Source organism: Thalassophryne amazonica, chromosome 21 (genome assembly GCF_902500255.1).
Source record: "Thalassophryne amazonica chromosome 21, fThaAma1.1, whole genome shotgun sequence".
NCBI lineage: Eukaryota > Metazoa > Chordata > Actinopteri > Batrachoidiformes > Batrachoididae > Thalassophryne > Thalassophryne amazonica.
This window is the reverse complement of record NC_047123.1, coordinates 5,029,112-5,056,015: the sequence shown is the minus strand read 5'-3', so window position 1 is coordinate 5,056,015 and position 26,904 is coordinate 5,029,112. Positions and strand designations below refer to the sequence as shown.

General features: G+C 40.1%; 1 protein-coding gene across 2 annotated transcripts; it reads right to left on the bottom strand.

The window, feature by feature from the left end:
- Nucleotides 1-1,500: 1,500 nt before the first annotated feature.
- Nucleotides 1,501-26,904, bottom strand: dnajc5ga (DnaJ (Hsp40) homolog, subfamily C, member 5 gamma a). Of its 2 annotated transcripts, XM_034162470.1 has the most exons (7): nt 26,735-26,904; nt 13,159-13,297; nt 9,397-9,610; nt 8,791-8,947; nt 4,564-4,748; nt 2,866-2,906; nt 1,501-2,716 (listed from the first exon to the last, which is right to left on the bottom strand). In XM_034162470.1, the coding sequence occupies exons 2-5, from the start codon at nt 13,275-13,277 to the stop codon at nt 4,567-4,569; spliced, it is 672 nt and encodes a 223-aa protein (XP_034018361.1). In that variant the 5' UTR covers nt 13,278-13,297; nt 26,735-26,904; the 3' UTR covers nt 1,501-2,716; nt 2,866-2,906; nt 4,564-4,566. The 2 variants fall into 2 exon arrangements, with proteins under 2 accessions (XP_034018361.1, XP_034018362.1); XM_034162471.1 differs by lacking the exon at nt 4,564-4,748.

Below are 26,904 nucleotides of genomic sequence, written 5' to 3'. Positions count from 1 at the left end.
CAGCTGTCACTGGGTGAGAGGTGGAGTACCCCGTGGACAGGCCTCAGGACTACTGCAGGGCAGATCCCGGACCAGGTCAGGGAATATTTTCTCTGCTGTTGTTCGATACAAGTGTTGACAAATTGCAGTTTGGTAGTTTGCAAAATGTGACACGTTTTTGTCGTTTTGCCTCTTTCATCTTTAATAAAAAGACAAAAACTATTCTACATTCTTAGACAAATTCAAAACAGGACCCCGCCCCCCCCCCTTTTTTTTTTTATATAAATAAAAGGTACTGGCTGTGGTGACTTCTTACCACTACAGACAGGAGAGTCATCACTGTCAAAATTTAGAAGCAACGTCAGTGAACTACGTAAAGCTACAGCCTTCATGTTTGATTCAGTAACTGCGTTGTGTGATGTCATCACAGCGACAGTAGATCAGACGTCCTGCTTTCATGAAACACAGCAGTTCAAGGTGCAGAGCTTTGACAAACTGTTTCATCTCGACCTGTACGTGTAAACTTGCCTTTTAAAATAAAAACCAGCGCTTAAATTTAAAAAAAAATAAAATATGTGGAAAAACAGGTGCAACATAATAAGCAGGTTATCCTGGTAATGTGGTCTTCATGAATCTGACTCGAGTTCTGACGTTGCAAAGTAAGATTGAAAGGATTCTGTAATTCTTGGAAAAAAAAAAGTGTACAAAATCAAAAAAATCATGACCACCTTAAAGAGCAACAGACCTTCATAGGACTTTAAACCAAAAGACGTTACACTGAAAGAAAAAGTGTAATAACGCAAAGAAACAGACTTTTTCTAGTTACCACTTCATCGCCAAGTCCCTCCATAAACCCATATCAATAATTAGGATGGGAATTGATAACTGGTTCTAAGCTTTTTCCAATCCATCGGAACCGTACGTCTCAGCTGTTATCAATTCCTCTTCATCACTGCTGGCATGTTTTTCTGACAGCTATGCGTTGCACAAACTCATGCATTCGGACATCAAACTCTGTATGAAGTGATAATACGACAATGACCTGCGCAGACCTTCACAGAAAACTGACCAGAAATCAATTAAGGCATCGATATTGGAAAAAATGTTATTTCCCATTCCTAACCATTAGGTTTCTCTGGCATGACATCTGCCTTCTTTAAAGCTACAGTATGTAGGATTTACAGGCATTTATTAGCAGAAACGTAACAGCATTTATAACCATCTGCTCATTAATGTATAATTACCTGGAACAACAAATAAGTGTCTTTTTTTTTTTTTTTACAAGTTTAGAATGAGTCCTTCATATCTACATGGGAGCGGGCCCCCTCACGGAGGCTGCCATACTGCACTGCCATGTTGATACAGTAGCTGTAAAGGGACATATGTACTCTGCCTTTTGTAGTACGGCCAGAAGACTAAAGAAAAAGAAAAGAATTCAGCAGTTTTTCTACTGTACTCCACTGACTGATTGCTAGTGCAGGCTAACAACTTTGACAGCCCTAATTTTTTTTATTTTTACAAGGAGGATCATACATGTGGCTTGTCACAAGAGAACACAAGGGAGCATGAATCCCAGTCACCAAGGAAGCAAAAATGTGAAAGAAAAAAAAAAAAAAAAACATGTCTACCACTAGATGTCACCAGATCCTACACACTGTAACTTTAAGTCGAGATGTGGTTGTTTATTGCTGATATTAGCAAAGCATGGCACATGTTAGATAACGAGGGCTGGTTAACGAAACTCAGATGGTGGACACGGGGTTGTGTTTGTCGTAAGAGAGTCTGTTGCTGTGTGAGGCGTTTCCCATCTTGTACACAGGGGGGCGTCCATGGGCACAATACTACATGCAAAATGTGGAAGGAAGCCTTTTTTTTTTTTTTTTTTTTTTTTTTTAACTCTGCTCCATCAGTTCAGCTCAGATCAAATATCCAGAGTTTGAGTGAGAGAACAATAAGACTTAAAACATCACACATGGGGGGAAAAAGAGGAGAGGGACACTGACAAAGATCCTCCTCATCAGGCTTTATGCACATTTTCTGCTGCTGGCTTCTAGATGACATTTGTAAGTCACAGATTGCATTCTGTCCCCTCACTGAGGTATTTTTAGTGCCTCTAATCGTGCTTCTCTTTCTGGAGGCCTACACCACATCAGAGGCAACTCCAAAACAGCACAGAGGTTCGTTTGGACAAATGAGGAAAAAGCCAAGCTGTCAGTCAGTAACACAAACTCACAATGGAAAGAGGGAGGAAAAAAAGAAGTTTGGACAGAAAGGAGGAGACAAAGAGAGGACGCCAGCACTGGTCTGAACAGCTGATGACATCACAACCCTTCTCCATTTAACTCCCCCGGTCAGATCCACACCAGGTGTCAGTATGGTGGAACATGCTGCTAAGATGAGCTTTGGATGATGATTTAACTGCTAGAAAAGTCACACAGAGCCCAGGCAGAAGGAGGAACTCAAGAGAGGTCTACTGGCCTCAGCACATGACTCTTGACCCGCTTACCTCGCTGACCTGTACGGGTCAATGACACAAAAGTGACTTGGCAGAGTCAGAGCTCAGATGGTGGTTGGTTTTTATACAAACAGTCCTCAGGAGGCTTCGGGAGCCCACCTTACAGGGGGGGCCTTCTGGAAGGTTACAGAGACCAGGACTGGGGTGTGGTCCTCAACTGGATGTTCTCTAGATGGCTGGTAACAGTCAGATGTGATGGGACTATAAGAGGGGCTCAGATACCTGATAAGGTAGAGAAATGAATGATTTAGGATTTCAACTTTGTCAAAAAACACGAGAGAGGGAGGAAAAAAAAAAAAAAAAAAAAAAAAAGAGAATCTGGCCTGAATCATTAACTCTGCATGAACAAACACCCACAGTCACATACATACCTGTCTGTTTGTTGTTGTTGCTCATCCACATTTTCATTTTCCTGTAGGAAGACATGACATCGCCCACATTATTCTCTTGTGGATAAATAAATATGCAGAATAGACCTCAGAAACTGTGAACCAAGGAGATTTTCTTTTCTAAAGTTGATTTCATATGAAATGACAAAGAATTGTATTAAGAATAGATGAATAAATTTTAAAAACAATGTGAGTATGTCATATGCGAGGAGGATGTAAAATGAGTGAACTAGCAAATGGAGATGATATTCAGTGGACTTGGCAAAGCAGAGAGATGATTAATGTAAACCTGTTCTGTATTACCGGGAAAACAAACATACAACATTTAAAGTTTAAACCAAAGAACCAGTTCATCTCCACCTCTTGGAAGTAACCATCTCCGTGCTGCAGCCAGCTGAAACAGGGGTGTGTCCTTGACCTTCTTAATAATATTGCCATCAAACTTTCTCAAGCAAAACAGCAAAAAAACGGAGCTCATGCTTGTGGCACGGCATGCCACTGCTCCAGAAGGTTAAAGATCTTCTCCTCGATGTGGATGGTTGTTCCATACTGGAGGTCTACTATTTAGGGGTCATTTTGGTCTCCAGCCTCTCATTCAATTCACACCAAATCTACTCTTAAACATCTCAAAAACATCTCCGGACTCTGGCCCTTACCTTCCAATTGTGTGGCTCAGACCCTCACCCGTGATTTTGTCAGTTCCCCTCTGGAATACTGCAATGGTGTCCTAATTGCTCTACTCAGCAAAGCCCTGGAGGGGGTACAGTACCTACAGAACTCAACAGCTACAGTTCTCACCCTTAAAGCCCTGGCAGCACATCCCCCCCCCAAATTCACTGTCACTGGCTTTTAAAGCCCTGAATGTACTATAAAACCCTCCTCATTTGCAGATCTTGCCATGTTCTTGCACCTCATTACCGATTGGATCTTGCCCATTCTTACACCCCGTTCTAGACTCTGGGGTCTGCAGACCAAGGTCTGCTCTCCATCCCCACAGACCATACTATGTGGCAGCCCCCACTATTTGGAATTCTCCTCCTTACTGTATATTTATTTTGTTTAAATAGCTTCGTACATATCTTCATTTATTTATATACTCACATTTTTCACTTGGTCTGCTAAGTTATTTACAAGTCATAGGTGATGGATTCTTTATCTTTCTTATTTCTTGTTCTCAAACTCAGTTGTGTAGCCCCCAATCTTGTATGTGTGCAATAAAAAATTTCTCAGAGCATTTTTAAGGATAGCATGAAATCTTACCTTTCGCTAAGGCCTAAGATAAGACCAGATCCCCCCTCTTGTGTAACACACCCTTAGCTATTGGTAGAGTTGGGCATCTCTACAGTAACACAATTACATTCAGAGCAAATATTTTTAATAAGATAAAATATGGCCAAATTTTCTGTCATGTAATTCTGTTACCGTAGAATTGCCACGGTTCATTATGAAAAAAAAAAATATTTGATGATGCAAACAGTGCAGAGACCAAACACAACACAAGGATTACAGACAAGAGTCAAAGTCAACAGGAACACACACATGGGTTAATGAAAGACGACAGAAGACAATGACCAGTAACCTGACAGAGCATGTTAGGGATGAACGCTACCGGCGAGGAGCATGACAGATGACGACTGCACTGACAACACAAAACAACTGATGAGGACAAGTGGCTCTTACGAGTCATTTTGACTCTGGTAAGGTCTCTCCAGGGTTCTCTTCGCCTGCAGCATGGGAAAAGTTCTGGGGCTGGGACTCAGGTGGAGGCATAGGGATGGAGTTGGGCTTGCTATGTGCCACAGGCTGGCCGTCTGGGCTTTCAGGACCCAGACCAGACGTTGGCTGGCCTATGATTACTGTGTCACCTGTGGGATTGGAGCATGAAAATATAAACCATGCGGCAATGGAACATATTAAATCCAGTTTTTAGTGCCTTACATGCAACTTTCAAAACCTTCTTTCTGCTGACAGTGTTGCAAATTTAAAATGAAGCCTGGTTGTAAGAACACGTCACAAAGTTAGTGACCAAACTGATCAAAATGTCGATTTAAGTGTTAGTTTCTTGATCTTCAATCTGTCACTCTCACACCACAGACCGTAAATAAATGTGAACAACAGATCCTGAGAACTTAAACATCTCAGCCGCCTCCATGCGATTCTGACAGGTTTATGTTCAGTAACGTTCCACTTAAGTTTTAAGAATCATTGGTGATGAGTTGACAAGACTTGACTTTAATTACATAACTGTCAACTTTAAAACATCTGAGGTTTATGCTACACCTTACAGGCTCTTCAGAGATTCTGACAGGACACGTATCTGGGGTCAACATTATCATGTCAGCTGAGGCCAGCCTTATCAAATCATCTGAAACAATCAGTTTGCACAATTAAAGAACTTCTGCACAGTCAGAAATGGTCTTACAGACTGTTCTTCACATGCTCAACACTGCAGAGGGGAATCATCTTTAATGTGTTTTGCTACCCCAAGTGAGAAACAATCTCTTGGGCAAAACAGGCCTCTACAAGCAAGCATCTTGTGTGCTGCAGGAAGATGGTGTATATGGCAGCGTGGAGGTGAATATTCTGCTGATGACAGCATCGTGAACGTGATGTTCTGTGTCAGTGGTTGAGTTTTGTTGCTGGCCTGAGTATCAATAGGATAACAAACTCGAGTGGGTTTCATCAATGACAATTTGGATGCACAATAAATAAATAAATAAATAAAATAAAATATATATATAAAAAAAAAAAAAAAAAAAAAAAAAATCACAGATGAGACCCTGACAACTTCTGTTAGCATCCCTCTACCATCACGCCAGCACTCGATGTGATGACAAACAGCCAAAAGTCTGAGGCACCGTAATTCTGGCACATCAAAACACCTCCAATCCTTCTACATACTCGGCAGCATAAACAGATTTATAATCCTGATTTAAACATTATATTCTTTCATACCTAAACATACTGCAAACAAGAGGTTTCCTCTGACCCAGAGTTTGTCTTGGACCATGAAACACTTGTGTGCAAACTCTCAAACGTCACTGTCCCCATTATTTTCTCTCCCCAGAGGCCCCAAAAAACAGCAGACCTGTTTGTAGAATACAAGCGACAAACACAGCTCATTATTAACCATCTTTTCACAAATATCTACACATTATTTCCCTTAGTGGGCCGCTGCCCATACGTTTGAAGCCTTCTCACTGCATGGCCAGCATCCAAACCTTAATTTAACCTTTATTTAGGTTAGTCCCATTGAGATCTAGATGTCTTTTGCAAGGGAGTTTCTAATCCACCTAACCTGCATGTCTTTAAATGTGGGAGGAAACTGGAGCACCCAGAGAAAACCCACGCAAACTCCACAGGTGGGAATCGACAGAGGTGTCAAGTAACGAAGTACAAATACTTCGTTACTGTACTTAAGTACACTTTTTAGGTATCTATACTTTACTCCATTACTTATTTTTCTGCCTACTTCTGACTTCTACTCATTACATTTTCACACAAGTATCTGTACTTTCTATTCCTTACATTTTTAAAACAAACAGCCTCCTTACTCTTGGCTTCAGTTTAATGTTTGTTTATATATATATATATATATATATATATATATATATATAGTTTTTTTTCACGTCATGTGCGCCTGTAATCAACTTTTCTCCAGCACGGCTTTGCTTTGAACCAATCGAAGCAGTGGTTCAAAGATTGAAGCAATGCTTCGACCTATTGCTTTGTTTATTCTTTCTTTCGCTTAATTTTCCCCCGCTAAAACCCTAAAGAGCATACTTCTGTGAGTATTATTTACCTTTTCTATGTTAAACCGACCTGTTACGGTCTTCTGAAACAGTTGATAGATGTATTTTATAACTTAAAAACGGGAGCAACGCTAACGCGTTAGCATGTCTATGGCATTTTCAATGTTAAAAGTTAGCATTAAGCAATTGCAGCTCTCATCACGTTCGGCTGCATTTGTTTTCAAATTGTAATATTTCTTAAATTTATTTTTGTTTATATATTAATAATCTAATGATTATTATATACAATTTTAGAGAAAGAGGCAAAAAGAACCTGAATAGAAACAACAGAAAATATAAAAGCAACTAACAATGAAAATACATAAATACATACATACATACATACATACATAAATAAATGTTTCCTATGAACACCTAGTGACTCTTACACCTCCACTTCATCCCTGTCTTATTTAATGACAGTTTCAGTCAAACCATATTTTCAATGTGTTAATTTCTTTAGTTATTTCCTCCAGAACTATCTGCCAAACTAGAAAACTGCTGCATCCTAGTAAGAGCAGAATACTACTGGAATGAATTTGAATAAGGAAAGTTGCGGGTTTTTTTTTTTTTTTTCCTTCACTAAATGGATGCTGCACTCACTGCAGTTTATTGTCTGGAATAGTCCCAGATTATTATTTTTTTCTCACCTAAATTTTTTTTCCCCACCATGTCCCCTGGGAGGCTCACTACATTTCAGAGCTTCTAGAATTGAAACATTTTCGTGCAGGTGGTGTTGGGGGGTAATTTGGGGTTTTGGGTCTTGGGCCACATGTAGAACGAATCAGTTTTTAAATTAAGCTTTCAATTCATATAGTGGCATCTACTTTTTTTTTTTTTTTTTTTTTAAGGTTACTTTATACTTTTATACTTTAAGTAGGTTTTGGAGCACATACTTTTTCACTTTTACTTGAGTAAAGAGGTCAAGTTGATACTTCAACTTTTACCAGAGTGTCTTTAAACTGCAGTATCTATACTTCTACTTAAGTAACAAATGTGTGTACTTCTGACACCACTGGGAATCGATCCCATGACCTTTTTGCTGTGAGGCAAAGGTGCTAAGCACTAAGCCACTGTGTCGCCCAACAGCCAAATGTTGAGCTTGTGCTACCGTCGACAAACCATGCAGTCATTGTTTTCAGATTATGCAGAGTTAACTCGCCAACTGGTGACAATGTACAGTAAAGTACAAAAACGATGCTCATGCGTATTATGCAACAGCAAAAATACTGTATGTTTTATTGCTCACTCACTCAGAAAAAGGATCCATGGGAAGTTCAAACATGAATGTTTGACCATTTCAATGTCTAATAACACCTTCATTTTTCCAGGGATTTGAAAAACAGCAAACACCGAACATGTGAGGAAGCTAATACTGTAACACAGGGGACGTCAGAGCCTACGTCATTTCTGCTCTGACGCTTCACATGGTAGCAACTGGACTTGGAGGGCTTCAAATAAATATGGGGAGATGGCACCCGTTAGCCTGTATGGAATGCATCGCTCTTTTCCCGAGGAGCCTAAGTTGATTAAAAAGAGAAATCGCAGTGATGTCGGGTCACATGCTTTCAGTACAGCACCACTGGGACACTGTGACCTTGAAAGCTAAAGTACAAGTGTGCACAAAAGATAAAAGCTATGCTGTTTTGGTACGTTCCTGCATAACTGTGAGGATCTCACCTGGTGTTTGTTTACATGTTGTTACTAGTGGGTTAACCCATGATCACCACAAAGTATGACTGACGTATCACGTAAATTATGACAGTTTGTAGAAGCTCATCTATTGAACTATTGAGCTGATTATTTACAGAACAAGCAAATGACCGTCTTGTCTAACGAGTGACACTGATCCGCTCTCTCACCCTCCTCTTGCTCAAATCCACAAGATAACTCAAAAAAAAAAAAAAAAAAAAACAAACCCCTGCCAAGTGGTCAAGAGTGGAAAATGTGTCAGATTCCACTCACTACTTGAATTATAAAAGCCGGCAGATTGTCGCGGTGAACACAGTCGATGTGCCGAGAGAGAAACAAAATTTGTGGCCCACATCTCAAATATGAGCCGCCGTGTTGGGTGCAAAAAAAAAAAAACCTCCCCATCTCTTGAGCACACGCTCACCTCCGTCCTGCTCTGCTTTGATTTGGGCCTCCAGGTCTTCAGGGTCGACGTACTGGTAACTCTCGTCGTCATCGGGAGGCTTGCACTTACCACAGCAGAAGCAACAGCAGCAGCAACAGCAGCAGCAGGTGAACAAAGTGCAGCATAGCACCAGACTCTGCAGAAATTAACACGCACAAAACATTCAATCCTGTTGTAGCCCAAACCACAGCACCAAGAAAACCATCCTGGCAGAAAACACCACAAAATTTAAACTATGCTCTTTGTATAGTTTTTATTGCCCAGCGTACTTATATGTTACTGAATATGTAAATATTAAGGTCAGGATAATGCAGTTTTCACAGTTCAAAGGCTGAATCCTATCAAATCCATACTTCCAGACCAAAGATGGACAACATGTCCCATTTGAAAACCTGTTCCACATACAGCTGAGACATTTGATCGTATTCTGCACAAGACCTAAATATTACTTAAATATGTTACTCTCACCGACCACGATTTCAATCAAAAACATCAAAACTCAGACTGCTGGGTGACGACAAATCTGCAGTTTCCTGTGCCATAAACACTGGTGTGAACAGACTAAAAGGCAGCAAAGACACAAACCTTAAACCACCATTTGGACATGAGGAAATAGTATTTGACGCTTTCCTCTCCAAACTGTTCAGACACGTAAAGGCCCATGGAGCCATATTCATCATAGATCTTCCTCTTGGTCTCATCGTTTAAAATGGAGTTGGCGTTGTTGATCTCCTTAAACTTGTCCGCTGCCTCAGGGTTGTCTGGGTTTTTATCTGGATGGTACTTCAGGGCAAGTTTTCTGACAGGAGAGAAGTACACACATACACACACACACACAAAAACAATAATAATAAAAAAAGTAAAGTTCAGGAAAGAATGAGGCTGCATATAATGTGTCCAGACTCAAACCCAGGTTACTGTAAATATGATTTCAGCTTCTTTTACTATGCATTTTTTTTTAAATTAGTTCTTGTCATTTTTTACATTTCATGGTAGCTTCTCACCATTTGCACAGATTAAGTATGAATAACATGAACAAAAAATAACCCCCCCCCCTCCACTTCTTATCTGAAGTGGAAGGCTAAAACTGAAAAAGTACAGATGGTGGTAATACTGGCAGTACCGCAGGAAAAACTGGTGTTCTCATTGGTCATCTTTGGAAAAATTACCAACTTATTAATGTAACTAGCATAAACGTGAAGCCATTCGTCCTACTGCTGCTTGTGAAGTTTGCTGCCCCGCAGTGTGATGCATTCATGCATTTTTATTTATGCACAGAGAGCATGGATTCTTTTTCTCTGATGTCAGTTAATCCTAAGGTTACACCCTTCAAGAGCCCCAAACTTCACACTAACCCCATTTTACTCAATACTCTGACAAACTCACATTAATCGGAAGTCCCCCCCCACCACCAATTTCTCACATCAGTCTCCACAGAGCTAAAGCCTGTTGGATATACATATCTGTAATGAAATACCGTTCTCACAGGAGCTTCCATTCATCAGCACAGAGGCATTGTGGTTCACTGATTTCATATTAAAATAACTTTATAGCGGTGTCGAGCATTCAGGAGCAGAAGGTGCAACAGCTTTACAGATTGATCTTTCACTGTGAAACCCACACCGTGTAACATGGATTTATTAAACTTGGGTAAGACTCCAGATTTGATGTGTCTAGAGCAGACTGTACGACACAACACAGCATCATAGGAAACAGAGTGAATCATCATCACATCACCCTGACATCCAAGACAATGGAAGAAGTAGTTTGTATTTGCTGACATTTCACAAAATTTGTCACAGTAGAGCAGTGATTTTCAACCTTTTTTGAGTCGCGGCACCCTTTTTATATTTACAAAATCCTGCGGCACACCACCAACCAAAATAATATTATAATGCTATTACCTCTGGTTTTGCGCAAAACCCAAATATCATTATTATTATTATTAATAGATAATCGATACATAAACCACCACATTTGAAAATCCTCAAGCATTTTGCGCTCTTATCTCAAGTAGGGCTGTCACAATTAGGAATTTCTGGAGACGATTGTCAAATAATTGCGATTGACGAATATATTGTATATTTTTTTTCTTTTTTTCCCCTTCTTTATATTCTACTATTGTAGTATAATTACACAACTCTGGAAGAACGTTTGGCTTCTGTGACTGGAGAAACTGGGAATGGTGCAACATTTTTATTTTTATCTTCATTTTACATACAGTCCCAACTTTTTCTGATTTGTGGTTGTTTCTGTTGCATTTCTGAAATTGTTTCTCCTCATCAGTCACATTTTGTGCTTAAACACTGCATTAAGCTCAAGATTGAACAAATAAATACCTTTGGAAAATAACAGCTGTTAAAGTTCAGAGTTCTCACCTGCTTTTTGTGATCTGTGCGTTTGAACATTGTTTTTTTTTGTGGCTCAGTTCATTCATATATTCTCATTTTTTAAATATGTTTTTAAAGATATTTGACCGTTTATTTCATCTCATGATCTCATAAATTCAGCATGCGACGCGCACATGGTGTGAACAGGACGGTAACGGCAGAATCACACCTTTAGAGAAAGTTTAGAGAGAAGTAAAGGCAGCTTCACGTTTCCGTTTTAACGTTCACTTGGGTTAAAATCCTCTCTCTGCTCCGCGCTCGCTGCGCACTGAACGTGTCGCGCCTGCATTCTGCATTCAGGAATCTCCCTCACCCACCCCCTCCCCTCCCTGACCCACCCCCTCCCCTCCCTGACTCACCCCCTCCCTCACAGTCTGCAGCCTGTTAACTCCGCGCGCGCGCACACAGGCACAGACACACACACACCGACAGCTCCGCATTTTAGACGGCTTTTGAAGAAGACGGCACTGTTTTAATCGGCCGTCAGCCTCCTTGTTATTGTCCCGCCTTAAGACGAGAGCGAGGCTGCAGCACGTTTGACATCAGATTCTGAGTCGTTTTATGCTTTGTGGATAAAATAAATAATTCACGGTAATCGCGAATATGAAAAATAATCGCGAATATGAAAAATACCCACGGCACCCCTGACGATCGATCACGGCACCCTAGGTTGAGAATCACTGCAGTAGAGACATAAAACTCATTTATGACAGCAGACTGTTTTGAATGTTTTTGTCAGCTGTTTAGAAACAAATTTCGTGAATTTGTGTGATTGGGATGAAGCACTTCTGCTCCGCACCTTGCCTGCACTTGTCTGTTTGTGGGGGGATAAATAACACCACGAAGGACCCAGGCTTTATATTGCGCCATTTCATGCATCATTTCTAGACACTGGTCGCAGAATGTCAAGCACTGTGTGATATTTTCCTCAAGCTGTTTCTGGTTGCAACAGTATGACGAGTGTCTTTGAACCGGTCACACAGTGTAACATGAAACCACAGTTTCAGAGCCACGGCCAGAGATAATGTCAAGGTTTCTTTTGCAAAGCAAATCTTTCATCAGGGACAGCAAATAAATAAAATTTAAAAAAATATATATATATATCACATACTGCGGGCTTAAGTCATAATACTGAAGAAGACTATGATGAAAGACTGCATTTCTACAGCATCCTTCCCTCCAGCACATACTGAAAGAGCTTTACAGTGATGCCTTATATTTACTTCCCCATCAAGGCCAGCACCCACTTTTACAGTTGGGTGGACTGAGACAATGCAGATGAAGTGTCCTGTCCAAGGACACAGACAGGCAGCATGAGTGAAGTTCAGAACTAATGCTGGTTTACCTGCAAGGATGCTCTGGGATAAAATGTCAATGTGCCAAAAACCCATTCATCATAAAAACAACGAGCCTTTTCAGCCAACGTGTGGGCCAACAATGCGTGCGCGGCCACTCTCGATGCCTGTTGTAAACAATGAATGATTACAACTTTAAACATATACATTTATTTATTTTATCAATGGTACTTTTTTCTATTTTCAGGTGCATGCAGGTGCTGTTCAGTTGCTGCATAAGAAGAAATAAAAAATATATGTTCATTCCAATAACTCATGGTTCAAACTGCATTAATTTATTTTTAAATATTGCAAATAGCGAGTCAAAGACTCACGATATCCACAGTGACCCGTCTTCTAATGCTTCAAAAATGTCTTTAGACGGTCTTCAAATGCAAATCATTACTCTGGGGGGTTGGGAGGGGGGGCCCACCCCCACCACTATGGCTGTGTGCACCGTGTGGGTTCCGCAGTATGAAACAGTGAGACTGATGTGTACCGATGCCCACTTCTGATTTAAGTGTCAATCATACACTGTAGTATATATGATTCACAGCGGGTTTATTGATGCGTCTTTTGAGGAAATCATGGCAGAAAAGCTGCACTCCAGGAACATGGCTGACCTGTACGCCTTCTTGATGTCCTCAGAGGAGGCTCCTTTCTCCAACCCGAGCACTTTGTACATACTCTCCCCTGCTGTGGACATCTTCCTCTGGGAACGATGAGGGTTTGGTTCAGCCATTGCTCACCTCCGTTAACCTACTGAGAAAGAAAACAGAATTAAAAAAGAAAAAAGAAAAAAAAAAAATCACTGAATTATAAAAAGGACAAAGATACTGGTAACGGATAATTATAGTGGGCGATTTTAACATCCACACAGATGCTGAGAATGACAGCCTCAACACTGCATTTAATCTATTAGACTCTATTGGCTTTGCTCAAAAAATAAATGAGTCCACCCACCACTTTAATCATATCTTAGATCTTGTTCTGACTTATGGTATGGAAATAGAAGACTTAACAGTATTCCCTGAAAACGCCCTTCTGTCTGATCATTTCTTAATAACATTTACATTTACTCTGATGGACTACCCAGCAGTGGGGAATAAGTTTCATTACACTAGAAGTCTCTCTATTGAGCTGAGTATTCCATTAACTTTAACTAGTAATGACTTCATGACTTTCTTTGCTAACTAAATTTTAACTATTAGAGAAAAAATTACTCATAACCATCCCAAAGACGTATCGTTATCTTTGGCTGCTTTCAGTGATGCCGGTATTTGGTTAGACTCTTTCTCTCCGATTGTTCTGTCAGTTATTTTCATTAGTTACTTCATCCAAACCATCAACATGTCTATTAGACCCCATTCCTACCAGGCTGCTCAAGGAAGCCCTACCATTGTTTAATGCTTCGATCTTAAATATGATCAATCTATCTTTATTAGTTGGCTATGTACCACAGGCTTTTAAGGTGGCAGTAATTAAACCATTACTTAAAAAGCCATCACTTGACCCAGCTATCTTAGCTAATTATAGGCCAATCTCCAACCTTCCTTTTCTCTCAAAAATTCTTGAAAGGGTAGTTGTAAAACAGCTAACTGATCATCTGCAGAGGAATGGTCTATTTGAAGAGTTTCAGTCAGGTTTTAGAATTCATCATAGTACAGAAACAGCATTAGTGAAGGTTACAAATGATCTTCTTATGGCCTCAGACAGTGGACTCATCTCTGTGCTTGTTCTGTTAGACCTCAGTGCTGCTTTTGATACTGTTGACCATAAAATTTTATTACAGAGATTAGAGCATGCCATAGGTATTAAAGGCACTGCGCTGCGGTGGTTTGAATCATATTTGTCTAATAGATTACAATTTGTTCATGTAAATGGGGAATCTTCTTCACAGACTAAACTTAATTATGGAGTTCCACAAGGTTCTGTGCTAGGACCAATTTTATTCACTTTATACATGCTTCCCTTAGGTAGTATTATTAGACGGTATTGCTTAAATTTTCATTGTTACGCAGATGATACCCAGCTTTATCTATCCATGAAGCCAGAGGACACACACCAATTAGCTAAACTGCAGGATTGTCTTACAGACATAAAGACATGGATGACCTCTAATTTCCTGCTTTTAAACTCAGATAAAACTGAAGTTATTGTACTTGGCCCCACAAATCTTAGAAACATGGTGTCTAACCAGATCCTTACTCTGGATGGCATTACCCTGACCTCTAGTAATACTGTGAGAAATCTTGGAGTCATTTTTGATCAGGATAAGTCATTCAAAGCGCATATTAAACAAATATGTAGGACTGCTTTTTTTGCATTTACGCAATATCTGTAAAATCAGAAAGGTCTTGTCTCAGAGTGATGCTGAAAAACTAATTCATGCATTTATTTCCTCTAGGCTGGACTATTGTAATTCATTATTATCAGGTTGTCCTAAAAGTTCCCTAAAAAGTCTTCAGTTAATTCAAAATGCTGCAGCTAGAATACTGACGGGGACTAGAAGGAGAGAGCATATCTCACCCATATTGGCCTCTCTTCATTGGCTTCCTGTTAATTCTAGAATAGAATTTAAAATTCTTCTTCTTACTTATAAGGTTTTGAAAAATCAGGTCCCATCTTATCTTAGGGACCTCGTAGTACCATATCACCCCAATAGAGCGCTTCGCTCCCAGGCTGCAGGCTTACTTGTAGTTCCTAGGGTTTGTAAGAGTAGAATGGGAGGCAGAGCCTTCAGCTTTCAGGCTCCTCTCCTGTGGAACCAGCTCCCAATTCAGATCAGGGACACAGACACCCTCTCTACTTTTAAGATTAGGCTTAAAACTTTCCTTTTTGCTAAAGCTTATAGTTAGGGCTGGATCAGGTGACCCTGAACCATCCCTTAGTTATGCTGCTATAGACGTAGACTGCTGGGGGGTTCCCATGATGCACTGTTTCTTTCTCTTTTTGCTCTGTATGCACCACTCTGCATTTAATCATTAGTGATCGATCTCTGCTCCCCTCCACAGCATGTCTTTTTCCTGGTTCTCTCCCTCAGCCCCAACCAGTCCCAGCAGAAGACTGCCCCTCCCTGAGCCTGGTTCTGCTGGAGGTTTCTTCCTGTTAAAAGGGAGTTTTTCCTTCCCACTGTAGCCAAGTGCTTGCTCACAGGGGGTCGTTTTGACCGTTGGGGTTTTACATAATTATTGTATGGCCTTGCCTTACAATATAAAGCGCCTTGGGGCAACTGTTTGTTGTGATTTGGCGCTATATAAAAAAATTGATTGATTGATTGATTGATCTGTTGGAAGATTATTCTACTGAAATCCAAAGAGTGACAGAACACAGCAGCTCAGGAAAAACGTGTTTGGTATCAGCACCATTTGTTTTTAAAAAGAACAAGTTGGTTTAACTTTTTGCAAACAAAAAAGTGCTCAACACACGGTAACAAAACAGTTTTTTATATTTCTTATTTGTTAGTAGAGTGATCAGAGTATATTATTAACACTGTTTGTTGATGATCTGAGGTTTTCTCTCCGCTCATCCCAATCTAGGTGTGCATGTAGAGGTCGGCCTCACAGGTATCACTTTTCAACAGACAACTGAGCAAAGGTAGAACAATTTAAAAAAAAAGTGGAGACTGTCAAATAAAGACGTCATAGGGTCAAAAGCTCACCAAACATAACATCATAAAATTGCCCTCATTTGCAGCAAACATGGAAACTTTAAAACTGCTGCTGTGTTAGAGGTGTTACTTTGTTAAAGGTCACTGGGATCAAAGTTGTGTCTGTGTTGTAAAAGAAAAAAGGTGAATGGGAAAGTTAGAGAAAGGAGAGACGGTGAAGGAGAAAGAGGAAGAGAGAAGGTGAGTGAAGGCAAAGATTTGGAGGAGGAGTATAAAGGTAGTGCAGGGACGGGCTAGCTCCGACATCCACAACTCAAGCATGCCACCCGATGACAGTCCGGTATCAAATTGTAAGCACTGGACATTTCACTAACATCTGCCAGCAGCAACCTGGTGAAATTACTCTGCAGCATCTTAAACAGTGAATATCATGTCCTGAGCAGGATCCAGACCAGATTAACACATCTAACTACAGACCAAATCTACACATGGCCACAAAACAGGAAGAAAATAGTTTCTCTTGTTTTGTAAATTTCCAAAAATGATAAGAATGATGTTTGTAGAAGGAGCATGTCTGTGACAACACACAAAATTGTGGGAGTTTGAAGATATTTAACATTAAATGTCCAACACACAAAAATGAAACAAAAAGGTCAATAAAAACTTTAAATTTTCAAATCTGCTCCTTAAAAGGTTAAAACATCAGAAACTATACATTTTTACACTTGTACATGTTTCAACAAATATGCAATTGTGTCTTTGACAAGCCGGCAACACAAACATCCACTGGTTCACACAAGAACCATATTTTAGATGATATTTCCATACATTTTAAAGCTGTACACTGCACTCATGATCACTTAAGTGCCAGAAAACATAAATGGAATAAATTTAAAGAATTTTTGGCGCACTTAAAGCCATGCAATTCTTTTGAATTTCTTTTTTAAACCAAGCTTTCAATCAAATGACCCTCATCAAGGCATGATTAGATGATACTTCATGACCATTTTGCCTTCATGTAAAAATACCTTCATTGTGAGTTACACTTCTAAGAAAAGTCAAGATCATGATGTGTGTGTGTGTGTGTGTGTCAGTATAAAGTATAACTTTGGGGACGCTGTGTGTGATTAGAACAGTGCTGCAATGATGAGCAGAGCGCTGCAGATGAAACAAAATAATAATTTTTCAGATTAACAGATATTTGCATTTCTGGCCTCGCAGGGTTTGTCACCGGTCTGGCGGCCAACACTTTATGGCAGTGCTTCCCCAATCCTGGGCCTCAGGACCTAAAGTACTTCACATTTAACATTTGTCCCTGAACTAATCAGAGCAGATCAGCTGACTGAGTAATGGAACCTTCCTGATTGATTTGACCCGCTCTGATTAGTTCAGGGACAAACAGAAAATATGCTGTACTTATTGATTGGGAAATACTGCTCTATCGGGTGGTGCAACCCAGTCACATGGCAGATCGTGATGGTATTACAAAAAGTTAACCTATAGGTTTGTGATACCCTCACAAAAAAGGGGCGCTTTTCGTGATGGGGCAAAATGAGGGGTGATGGTTTGGGGAGGATTATAAATAGTAAAATAAAATAAGTAAGTGTCACAAAAATGGGGCACATTTCTTGACAGGACCACAAAAAAAAAAAAAAAAAAAAAAAAAAAAAGCGTGAGACTGGGCTGGGGTGGTAATAAAACACCACACTAACTAGCTGCCACCACCATGGTTTTTAGCTGGCTCAATGTTTTTACTGAGGTAGAGCCTTAAGAGCCATAGCCATAGCCATTATTGTATGGCCTTGCCTTACAATATAAAGCGCCTTGGGGCAACTGTTTGTTGTGATTTGGCGCTATATAAAAAAATTGATTGATTGATTGGTTGATAGTCTAACTGTGGAATGGTTTATAGAAGGGGGTGGTATATCACGTTTCTGTAGGCCACTGAAGTTTTTTTTTTTTTTTTTTTTTTTTTAGGGGAAGATATATTGTCCAAACAGACAAAAATTACATTTTTATCCAAAGATCCTTTCGGGCAAAAAATTATGGCCCTTTTTGGGTAGGGGTTAAAGAGGCCAAAACAGTGGCAAAGTCAAAATGTGGATTTTGACCTTTGAAAAAAGAAACATCAGTGGCCTACTGAAACATGATAAATCACCACCCATTTGAAATTTATAGATTTTGGCTCTTAAACCCACCAACAACTGAAAAACAGAACCCCCCCCCCCCCCCCCCCCCCCCCCCCAAAAAAAACAACATTTATTCTGGAAATTCAGGGAATTCCTGTGTTAAAGCGCTTAACATGTGACCTTTTATTTATTAATTTATCCAATTTAAATGTTCCACATAGTTGCTGTGAGGCATTTTATTGTAGTTGTAATGTAAACAGGTTTGAGCTAATCCACAACTGTTTTACAACTGGAGCCCAAGACTTACAGCAGTATTTATTCGAAGATTTAATCGAGTGGAATCAGACATTTGTCTTGAAAGATTGCTACTGTACGCAAGCACATACACACACACTCTTACATGGGTCACTGACTAAAGAAGATTAGGGTTTCGCTGATCTGCCAGATTATCTATCCAAGTCCATGTCAGACAGGACCAGTGTCCTCGGTCAGTCCAACGACACAGCAGCACAGACGACCACAAAATGAAGAGTCACAGATATAAGCAAAACTGTATCACTGCCACATGCTGCAGGTGCATTATGAGTTGAAAAATACACACATTAAATCATACTCAACTGTTCTTCTGGTGTTCGTACTTTCCCACTGTAGCCTCAACACGTTCTGATAATAGAGAGAGTGCAGTTGCAACTTGCAACCAATGACTCATCTTGCTGCTTTCTGGTTTGTCTGTGAGATTCTACCAGGAAGCTCTGACTGGTAAAACCACTGACAAGCAGCTGTGTGCACAATCTCTCCAATCACAGCAATTTATAAATTTATAATACTGCACTTACACAGTGGTGTGTGCACCAATTGGTAATGCAGATGTTCCATTATTTTTTTAAGAGGACGATGCAAAATTGCACCATGACTGGCTAAGAGCAGTGGCTCTAAACTGTGACGGTTTGTGCCGTTTATACAAAAGTTCAACTTTTCCGCCACAAACAGGATGTTGATTGCCTTTAAAGATGGTGACAAATGAAGTGTAAAAGACTAATTATCTTAATACAAAGATGCTCAGATTTATATCAGATAAATGAGAATTACTTGTATGACATTACTGATGGAAAGTAAACTAACAGATTTTGCTTAGTGTGCAGAAGGTTCCCAGTTCAAGTCCACACCTGCCCACTTCCACATGTAATGTGGACCTGTGTCAGGAAGACCATGCAGAGTAAAACTTGTGCCAAATCAACATACAGCTCCATCTCTGATCTGCTGTGGCGACAAAAAAGGGAGCAGCCAAAGTGGTTTTGAATATAACACTGTATAAAATGCTGTTGAATCTTAAAAGAAAGTGAATCATTGTCCATCTAAAAATCAGTCTCACATCATCTACACTCTGCAATTCTGCTGTAATGATTGTATGATGGATTCTCAACTAAGAAATAAGTCTCCAGATACTGTAGCGTGAAGTAGAATAGACAACTCAACGTGGATGGGACATCAGTCTATCACAGGTTACCTCCCCAACCAAGACTGGAACACATTTACAGTGTTGGAGCAAGAACATATTCCAGATAAATACAGGACGATCAACATCAAAGTCTAATTTAAATTCACACTGCAATGATTTTCATGAAATTTGACAGATTTCAATGCCAACACTATCATTTATAGTGCACAGTATAAAAACAAACACTCAAAAGTCACTTCAGTGTCTCTCTGCAAAGAAACACAAACACAAATAAATAAAACAGGAAGGCCACAAATGTGTTCTAAACTTGCAAAATATGATCCCTTTAAACCACCAAATGAAAAATAAGGACAATAAAATAATGTCTATGAAAAGCTGAAACCTGAGCTTCTGCATTAAGAGAAGATAAACTAATCCTTCATTAGTCCCACGACGGGGACATGTGTGATGTTACAGCAGCAAAGGGACAGTTATAGAACAACTGTGCAAAGTACGTTAAATAAGGTAAAAGAAATTAGAGACTCAGCCTGAAACAGTCGACCACATCATCACCTTGTTACGTCAGGATGAAAACTTTGTATCCTGTTTTATTTAATCACATCTGCAGCAGCTACATGTAAAAATAAGCCACAACAGAAAGCTGCTCCAGTACCATCAACTTCAAAGTAGAGACAGAAAAAGAATGACGAGTCTTTGGTGTTTGTTTGACAGGTAGATTTATTTATATGAAGCAAGCACGTATCTAATTTTAGGCATAAATAAATAACCTGGGGGGTTTTTTAAGTTAAAAAGACCATCTGCCAAAGGAACAGAAGCAGAAACAATACAGCTGCATCAAAAATAAAAACTGAATATAGGAGAAAAAAAATGTTCAATTTTCTGTCATATTTCAGAAAGTGAACATTTTAAATACTTTAGGTTCATTACATATAAACAGCAAACCAGTCAGTCAGTTTTTTTGGCACTGTGGGCAGGTGCCAAGCCCTGATGGAAAAGGAAATCAGCATCCCTATAAAACTCGTCAGAAGACAGATGTTCATTTGTTTCCTCTGGAGACTTCTGGATCTTAACATGTACAGACATTCCAGTTGCCAGGTCTTTCACATTAACAGCAGCCACTGAGCCTCTGGATGAACTTCATTAATCATGATGGTGATGGTGTCGGGTGCAGGCGGCAGGGTATTTATCGGCCTGTGAAGAAACTGTGACTTTGCAGTCTGGTGACTGTGGGCCTCTCAGAAAGTTCAGCACGCAGCATCTGTTTTAGCAGAGAGGATGCTGCAGAACTGATGTGGGCAGGGATGGTGTAGTCATTGCTCCTGATGATTTTGATTAGGTTAGGTCCTAATTGATTGATTAGGTTTTAGAATTCATCATAGTACAGAAACAGCATTAGTGAAGGTTACAAATGATCTTCTTATGGCCTCAGACAGTGGACTCATCTCTGTGCTTGTTCTGTTAGACCTCAGTGCTGCTTTTGATACTGTTGACCATAACATTTTATTACAGAGATTAGAGCATGCCATAGGTATTAAAGGCACTGCGCTGCAGTGGTTTTAATCATATTTATCTAATAGATTACAATTTGTTCATGTAAATGGGGAATCTTCTTCACAGACTAAGGTTAATTATGGAGGTCCACAAGGTTCTGTGCTAGGACCAATTTTATTCACTTTATACATGCTTCCCTTAGGCAGTATTATTAGACGGCATTGCTTAAATTTTCATTGTTACGCAGATGATACCCAGCTTTATCTATCCATGAAGCCAGAGGACACACACCAATTAGCTAAACTGCAGGATTGTCTTACAGACATAAAGACATGGATGACCTCTAATTTCCTGCTTTTAAACTCAGATAAAACTGAAGTTATTGTACTTGGCCCCACAAATCTTAGAAACATGGTGTCTAACCAGATCCTTACTCTGGATGGCATTACCCTGACCTCTAGTAATACTGTGAGAAATCTTTGAGTCATTTTTGATCAGGATATGTCATTCAATGCGCATATTAAACAAATATGTAGGACTGCTTTTTTGCATTTACGCAATATCTCTAAAATTAGAAAGGTCTTGTCTCAGAGTGATGCTGAAAAACTAATTCATGCATTTATTTCCTCTAGGCTGGACTACTGTAATTCATTATTATCAGGTTGTCCTAAAAGTTCCCTGAAAAGCCTTCAGTTAATGTAAAATGCTGCAGCTAGAGTACTAACGGGGACTAGAAGGAGAGAGCATATCTCACCCATATTGGCCTCTCTTCATTGGCTTCCTGTTAATTGTAGAATAGAATTTAAAATTCTTCTTCTTACTTATAAGGTTTTGAATAATCAGGTCCCATCTTATCTTAGGGACCTCGTAGTACCATATCACCCCAATAGAGCGCTTCGCTCTCAGACTGCAGGCTTACTTGTAGTTCCTAGGGTTTGTAAGAGTAGAATGGGAGGCAGAGCCTTCAGCTTTCAGGCTCCTGTCCCGTGGAACCAGCTCCCAATTCAGATCAGGGAGACAGACACCCTCTCTACTTTTAAGATTAGGCATAAAACTTTCCTTTTTGCTAAAGCTTATAGTTAGGGCTGGATCAGGTGACCCTGAACCAGTGATGGCAATTTCGAAGCCTCATGAACCAATGAGCCACTGCAACACAACTGGCTGAAAATCGACACACTGCTTCGACGCGTTTGATACAGTTTGAAGGGTGACATCTGCTGGATTGCTTTGAGAATTACCTTGAGCAAGTGCCCTGACAAATGTTTGCAGTAATTCATGAATGATGTGGTTTGTTCTTGAAAAAAAAAAAAAATAATAATAATAATAAATGTCATATGTATTATTGTGTCTTTTTAATGTAATAAATAGTCTGTACAGATGCACACATAATGCTTATGAAAGCCTTTATTGTAGACTATATGTAGATTTGTGTTATTCCTCAAACTATATGTGGATAAAATGTGACGGGAAAAGTGAGAAAGACATGTGCTTCTGCAACTGGTGCTTATGTTACTGTAATTAGAGGGGATAGGAGACGGTGACTGTGCAACTTTCAACAATTTTTATTAAAAAAAAAGAATAATGTCAACGGTGCTGGACTTTAATCAGCTCCTCTTCTGCCTCACCACCTCTCCAGCTTGGAGAAGACCCGCTCGCAAGGCACTGATGTTGCTGCGTCGACAAATATTTTTTGCCATTCTCTGTAAATTGGGATAGACTGCGACTCATGTCGCTTTGAGCCGGTCTTCTTCTCTGGAGGTAGGCATGTGTTGGGTCAAACCTTTGTAGTAAAGCCCTGAAGGCTTTGCTCTCCACTATTTTGAACGGCTGTGCATCTTCCTAGATAAAGAATAAAATACAGGTTACATGGTCTGATTCCTGCTCCAGGAGCAGCAACAGAAGAAGCAGCCATTGTCGTCTCGGGATGTTTGGACCTCAGGTGTCATTGAAGACGTATTGTTACTGTACCAAATCAAGCACTTGACCTTTTTGGGGCTTATTAGATCAAAGTGCTCCCAAGCGATTGATCGTGCTCTTTTTGGAACTGGCTCCTCCATGTCCCTTCCTCACCACTACTCACTCTCTCTCACACACACACACACTCACCTTTCTCACACCTTTCACATCAACAAAATCACAGCTCTTCAGTCACTCATCTCAGTCTCTGATCTACCTATAATATATAGTTTAACCTATAACCTATGTTGATGTACTGTGTGAATAAATGTTGTATATGAATGGATGCCTGTTGTGTATGGTGTGTGTCTGTCTATGTTAGATCCTATGTGTATGTACTAAATGAACTCTAAACTAGACCTAAATATAAACTAATGCTTTCCTTGGCTCCGATTCACGTGGTATTTGGCAATAACAGTGTTGCTAGCAATCTCCTCCTCTCAAAAACCCATGGTTTGAGCTGCGATTCAGATCTCATTTAAATACTTGGCGGGTCGTATTGAAACACCCAGATTATGTGAAGCTCGACACGTGGTGTGACGTAACGAGGCCTCGCTCGCAGTGGTCACGTGATGGGGGTGTGCTTGAAACGCTGCTCACTGACACTTCTGGTTCAAAAAGCTCGATGCTGTGTCGAGCAGACTGACTCGAGCTTAACATCACTACCCTGAACCATCCCTTAGTTATGCTGCTATAGACTTAGACTGCTGGGGGGTTCCCATGACGCACTGAGTGTTTCTTTCTCTTTTTGCTCTGTATGCACCACTCTGCATTTAATCATTAGTGATTGATCTCTGCTCCCCTCCACAGCATGTCTTTTTCCTGGTTCTCTCCCTCAGCCCCAACCAGTCCCAGCAGAAGACTGCCCCTCCCTGAGCCTGGTTCTGCTGGAGGTTTCTTCCTGTTAAAAGGGAGTTTTTCCTTCCCACTGTCGCCAAGTGCTTGCTCACATGGGGTTGTTTTGACCGTTGGGGTTTTTCCGTAATTATTGTATGGCCTTGCCTTACAATATAAAGCGCCTTGGGGCAACTGTTTGTTGTGATTTGGCGCTATATAAATAAAATTGATTGAATTGATTGACTGATGCGGTTCAAAGTCTCCCTTAAAAATAAGCCTTTGAAAGGGGGCTGACCCACCAGTATGGTGTACAATATACACCCAAGTGACCAGACGTCAACTTCGTAACTGTAGCCCTTCTCATTGAGGACTTCAGGTGCCATGAAGTTGTATGTTCCACACTTGGCGGTTTTTCTGCTGACTTCAAAGTCAAAGGTTGCGGACAACCCAAAATCTCCTATCTTGACCTCCATACGGTCATTGAAAAAGATATTTTCTGGTTTGAGGTCTCTGTGTACCACTTTGTTTCTGTGCAGGTACTCCACACCTTTCAAGAGCTGTATCATTAAATACCGAGCCTCCAACTCAGTCACCGTCTGACGAAACTTGAGGATGTCCCCTAAGGACCCGCCGCTGCACAGATCCAAGAGGATAAACACAAAGTTGTCATCTTCAAAGCAGCTGTGGAAGCCAACGACGTGAGGATGGCTGAGGCGTTTTAACATGGAAATTTCCGACCTCACGTTCTGCTTGTTGTGCTCCTTTTGAATTCTTGACTTGGCTACAATCTTGCCTGCAAAAACCTGCTTCGAGTCCACATCTGTGAACTCAAAGACCTTTCCAAAGCTACCTTGCCCAAGAATCCTTCCCCTTGCATAGTTCTTAACGTACTTGGATCTACCATATGATCCGGGACATAGGAAATGATGGTTTTCGATGAATATTTGCTGGCTTCATCTTGTCTGTTAGCACTGTATTAAAAGCTCTCTGGTAAGTTGTAAAAGAAATGTTTCAAACTCTACTCAAGTCAAGCTATCAGTGCTGAAGAAAAGCAGGAAAATGACGTTTCAGCTGTGATGCTACTGGTAGGTTAGTGTGGACCCAAAGCAGAACCATTGACATCAATGGTTGGCCAAATGACATCATAAATCCGGAGCTGCGCTTTGTGACGTCATTTGAATGGCCATGTGCTACAGTTCGCTCATAACCGTTTTAACCGTCGTCGTCCCCCACCCAAAAACTTGTTGTTGTGAACCGACCTGGCCCAAAACAGTAAGCACAATGGCACTAGTACTTTCAGAAATATAATTGAAAAAGAAATAAATGAATAAAAATCGCTCCTTACCAGAGCAGTGGTCCGTTTGACATGTCAGACGAAACTTAAAAGAGATTCAAACTCCAATAAAAGCCCATGTGGATCTACACTTTGACAAAGACGACATACTTATGTATTTGAATCAAGTAGCGCAACAAAACCACAATTATAACGTACCACCGGCTGTAATTTTTATCATCCAGCAGATGTCGCTGTTTTACTTTCGTCGACAATAAGGGGAAAGCTTCATGACTTACACAAAACTGTACTCGTGTATTTAGATGTTCATTGATTTACTGCATGATAAGTTGAAGGCTGGATATTTATTATTTAGCCATTATTTTTGTTAATTTATTAATTGTGCGTTTGCACTAAATAACACCGTTTTTAACCTTATAAATTATTTCCTCTACGCAGGATGAGCTACTTATTTTAAACAGAGGACTGAATAAACACACTGTACAGATAATATTAAGATGGTAAGAATCATAATTACACAGAACCTCTCCCCTCTTTAGATGCAATATTATAAATTTTCATTATTCTCTTGTTTCAGTCTGTGTGTGGTGTATGTTTTTAGATGTGGGGCACAGGGCGACCAACTAATGCAGTGCCAAAATAAATAAAAATAATACTAATAATATGCCTTAACAAATGATCAAGCGCACGTTCTGTTGAGCCGCGTCAGTGTCATTTTGTGTGTCCTTGTGGAGCTCTAATCCTTTGGTAATCTCCCAACACAAACATGCCACAGTTATTTTCTATTTTTACTCGTTGCTAAAATCGATTTGAATCTGGACATTAGAAATGTTTGGCCTGAACAATCGGTGTTAAAACCACTTGTGAACAACTGTCAATTATTATTCCTCAGTTAGAGAACCTGCTGTCAGGCTGACAGCTCCCTGCTTTTCAAAGCAGAACAAAATTAATAAAATAAGCATTGATCAATGATCAGCGAGGCAAAAATAAATAAATAAATAAAAAGCTCTGCAACGACAAACCTGCACACACACACACACACTCAAAATATTCCTGCAATTTAACGTAACCGTGCGTGGATCTACAATATGAAACGTGAACATTAGCAACAGCAACTCTTTAATCCTGCATTAATGCATCAGAAAATGCAGCATGTAGAAAGTGTTGGTTTTATCGGCTGTCAGCGGTGTTACTGCCGCCGCCCTCCAGGTTCAGTCGCCTTCAAAATTAGCACAAATAGATAACATATTCTGTGTGAGCCGGCTGATATACTGACTTGAACCTAACGACTAACAAGCTGTTTTAACCCTTTTTTGTTGTATTAATAGCAAACCTGCGTTACATTTATCGAGCCGAACATTAGCTGTTAGCAAACCTCAATCTGCTGTTAGTCGCCACACAAACAGTGTTTCACTTGTCTTACCTTGTGCAAACCGCCGCCGGACCATTAGCTGGCTCATAGAGGCATTCAGGTTTTTTTTCGGGTAAATCCAAGTTTTGAAAGGCTAAAAAAAAGAGAAAAAAAATCACTACAATCCAGTAAAACCAACAGAGAGCTGAGGACGCCGGTGAAGCTCTGAAGGCTGTGATTGG

Bases quoted from the DNA above. Each gene is read 5' to 3' on its own strand.
- dnajc5ga (XM_034162470.1), bottom strand. From the start codon at position 13,277: ATGGCTGAACCAAACCCTCATCGTTCCCAGAGGAAGATGTCCACAGCA. The intron at 8,948-9,396 runs GTTTGTGTCTTT...TAATTTCTGCAG, and splicing joins TGTCCAAATGGTGGTTTAAG to AGTCTGGTGCTATGCTGCAC. The intron at 4,749-8,790 runs GTGAGCGTGTGC...CCAATCCCACAG, and splicing joins CAAAGCAGAGCAGGACGGAG to GTGACACAGTAATCATAGGC.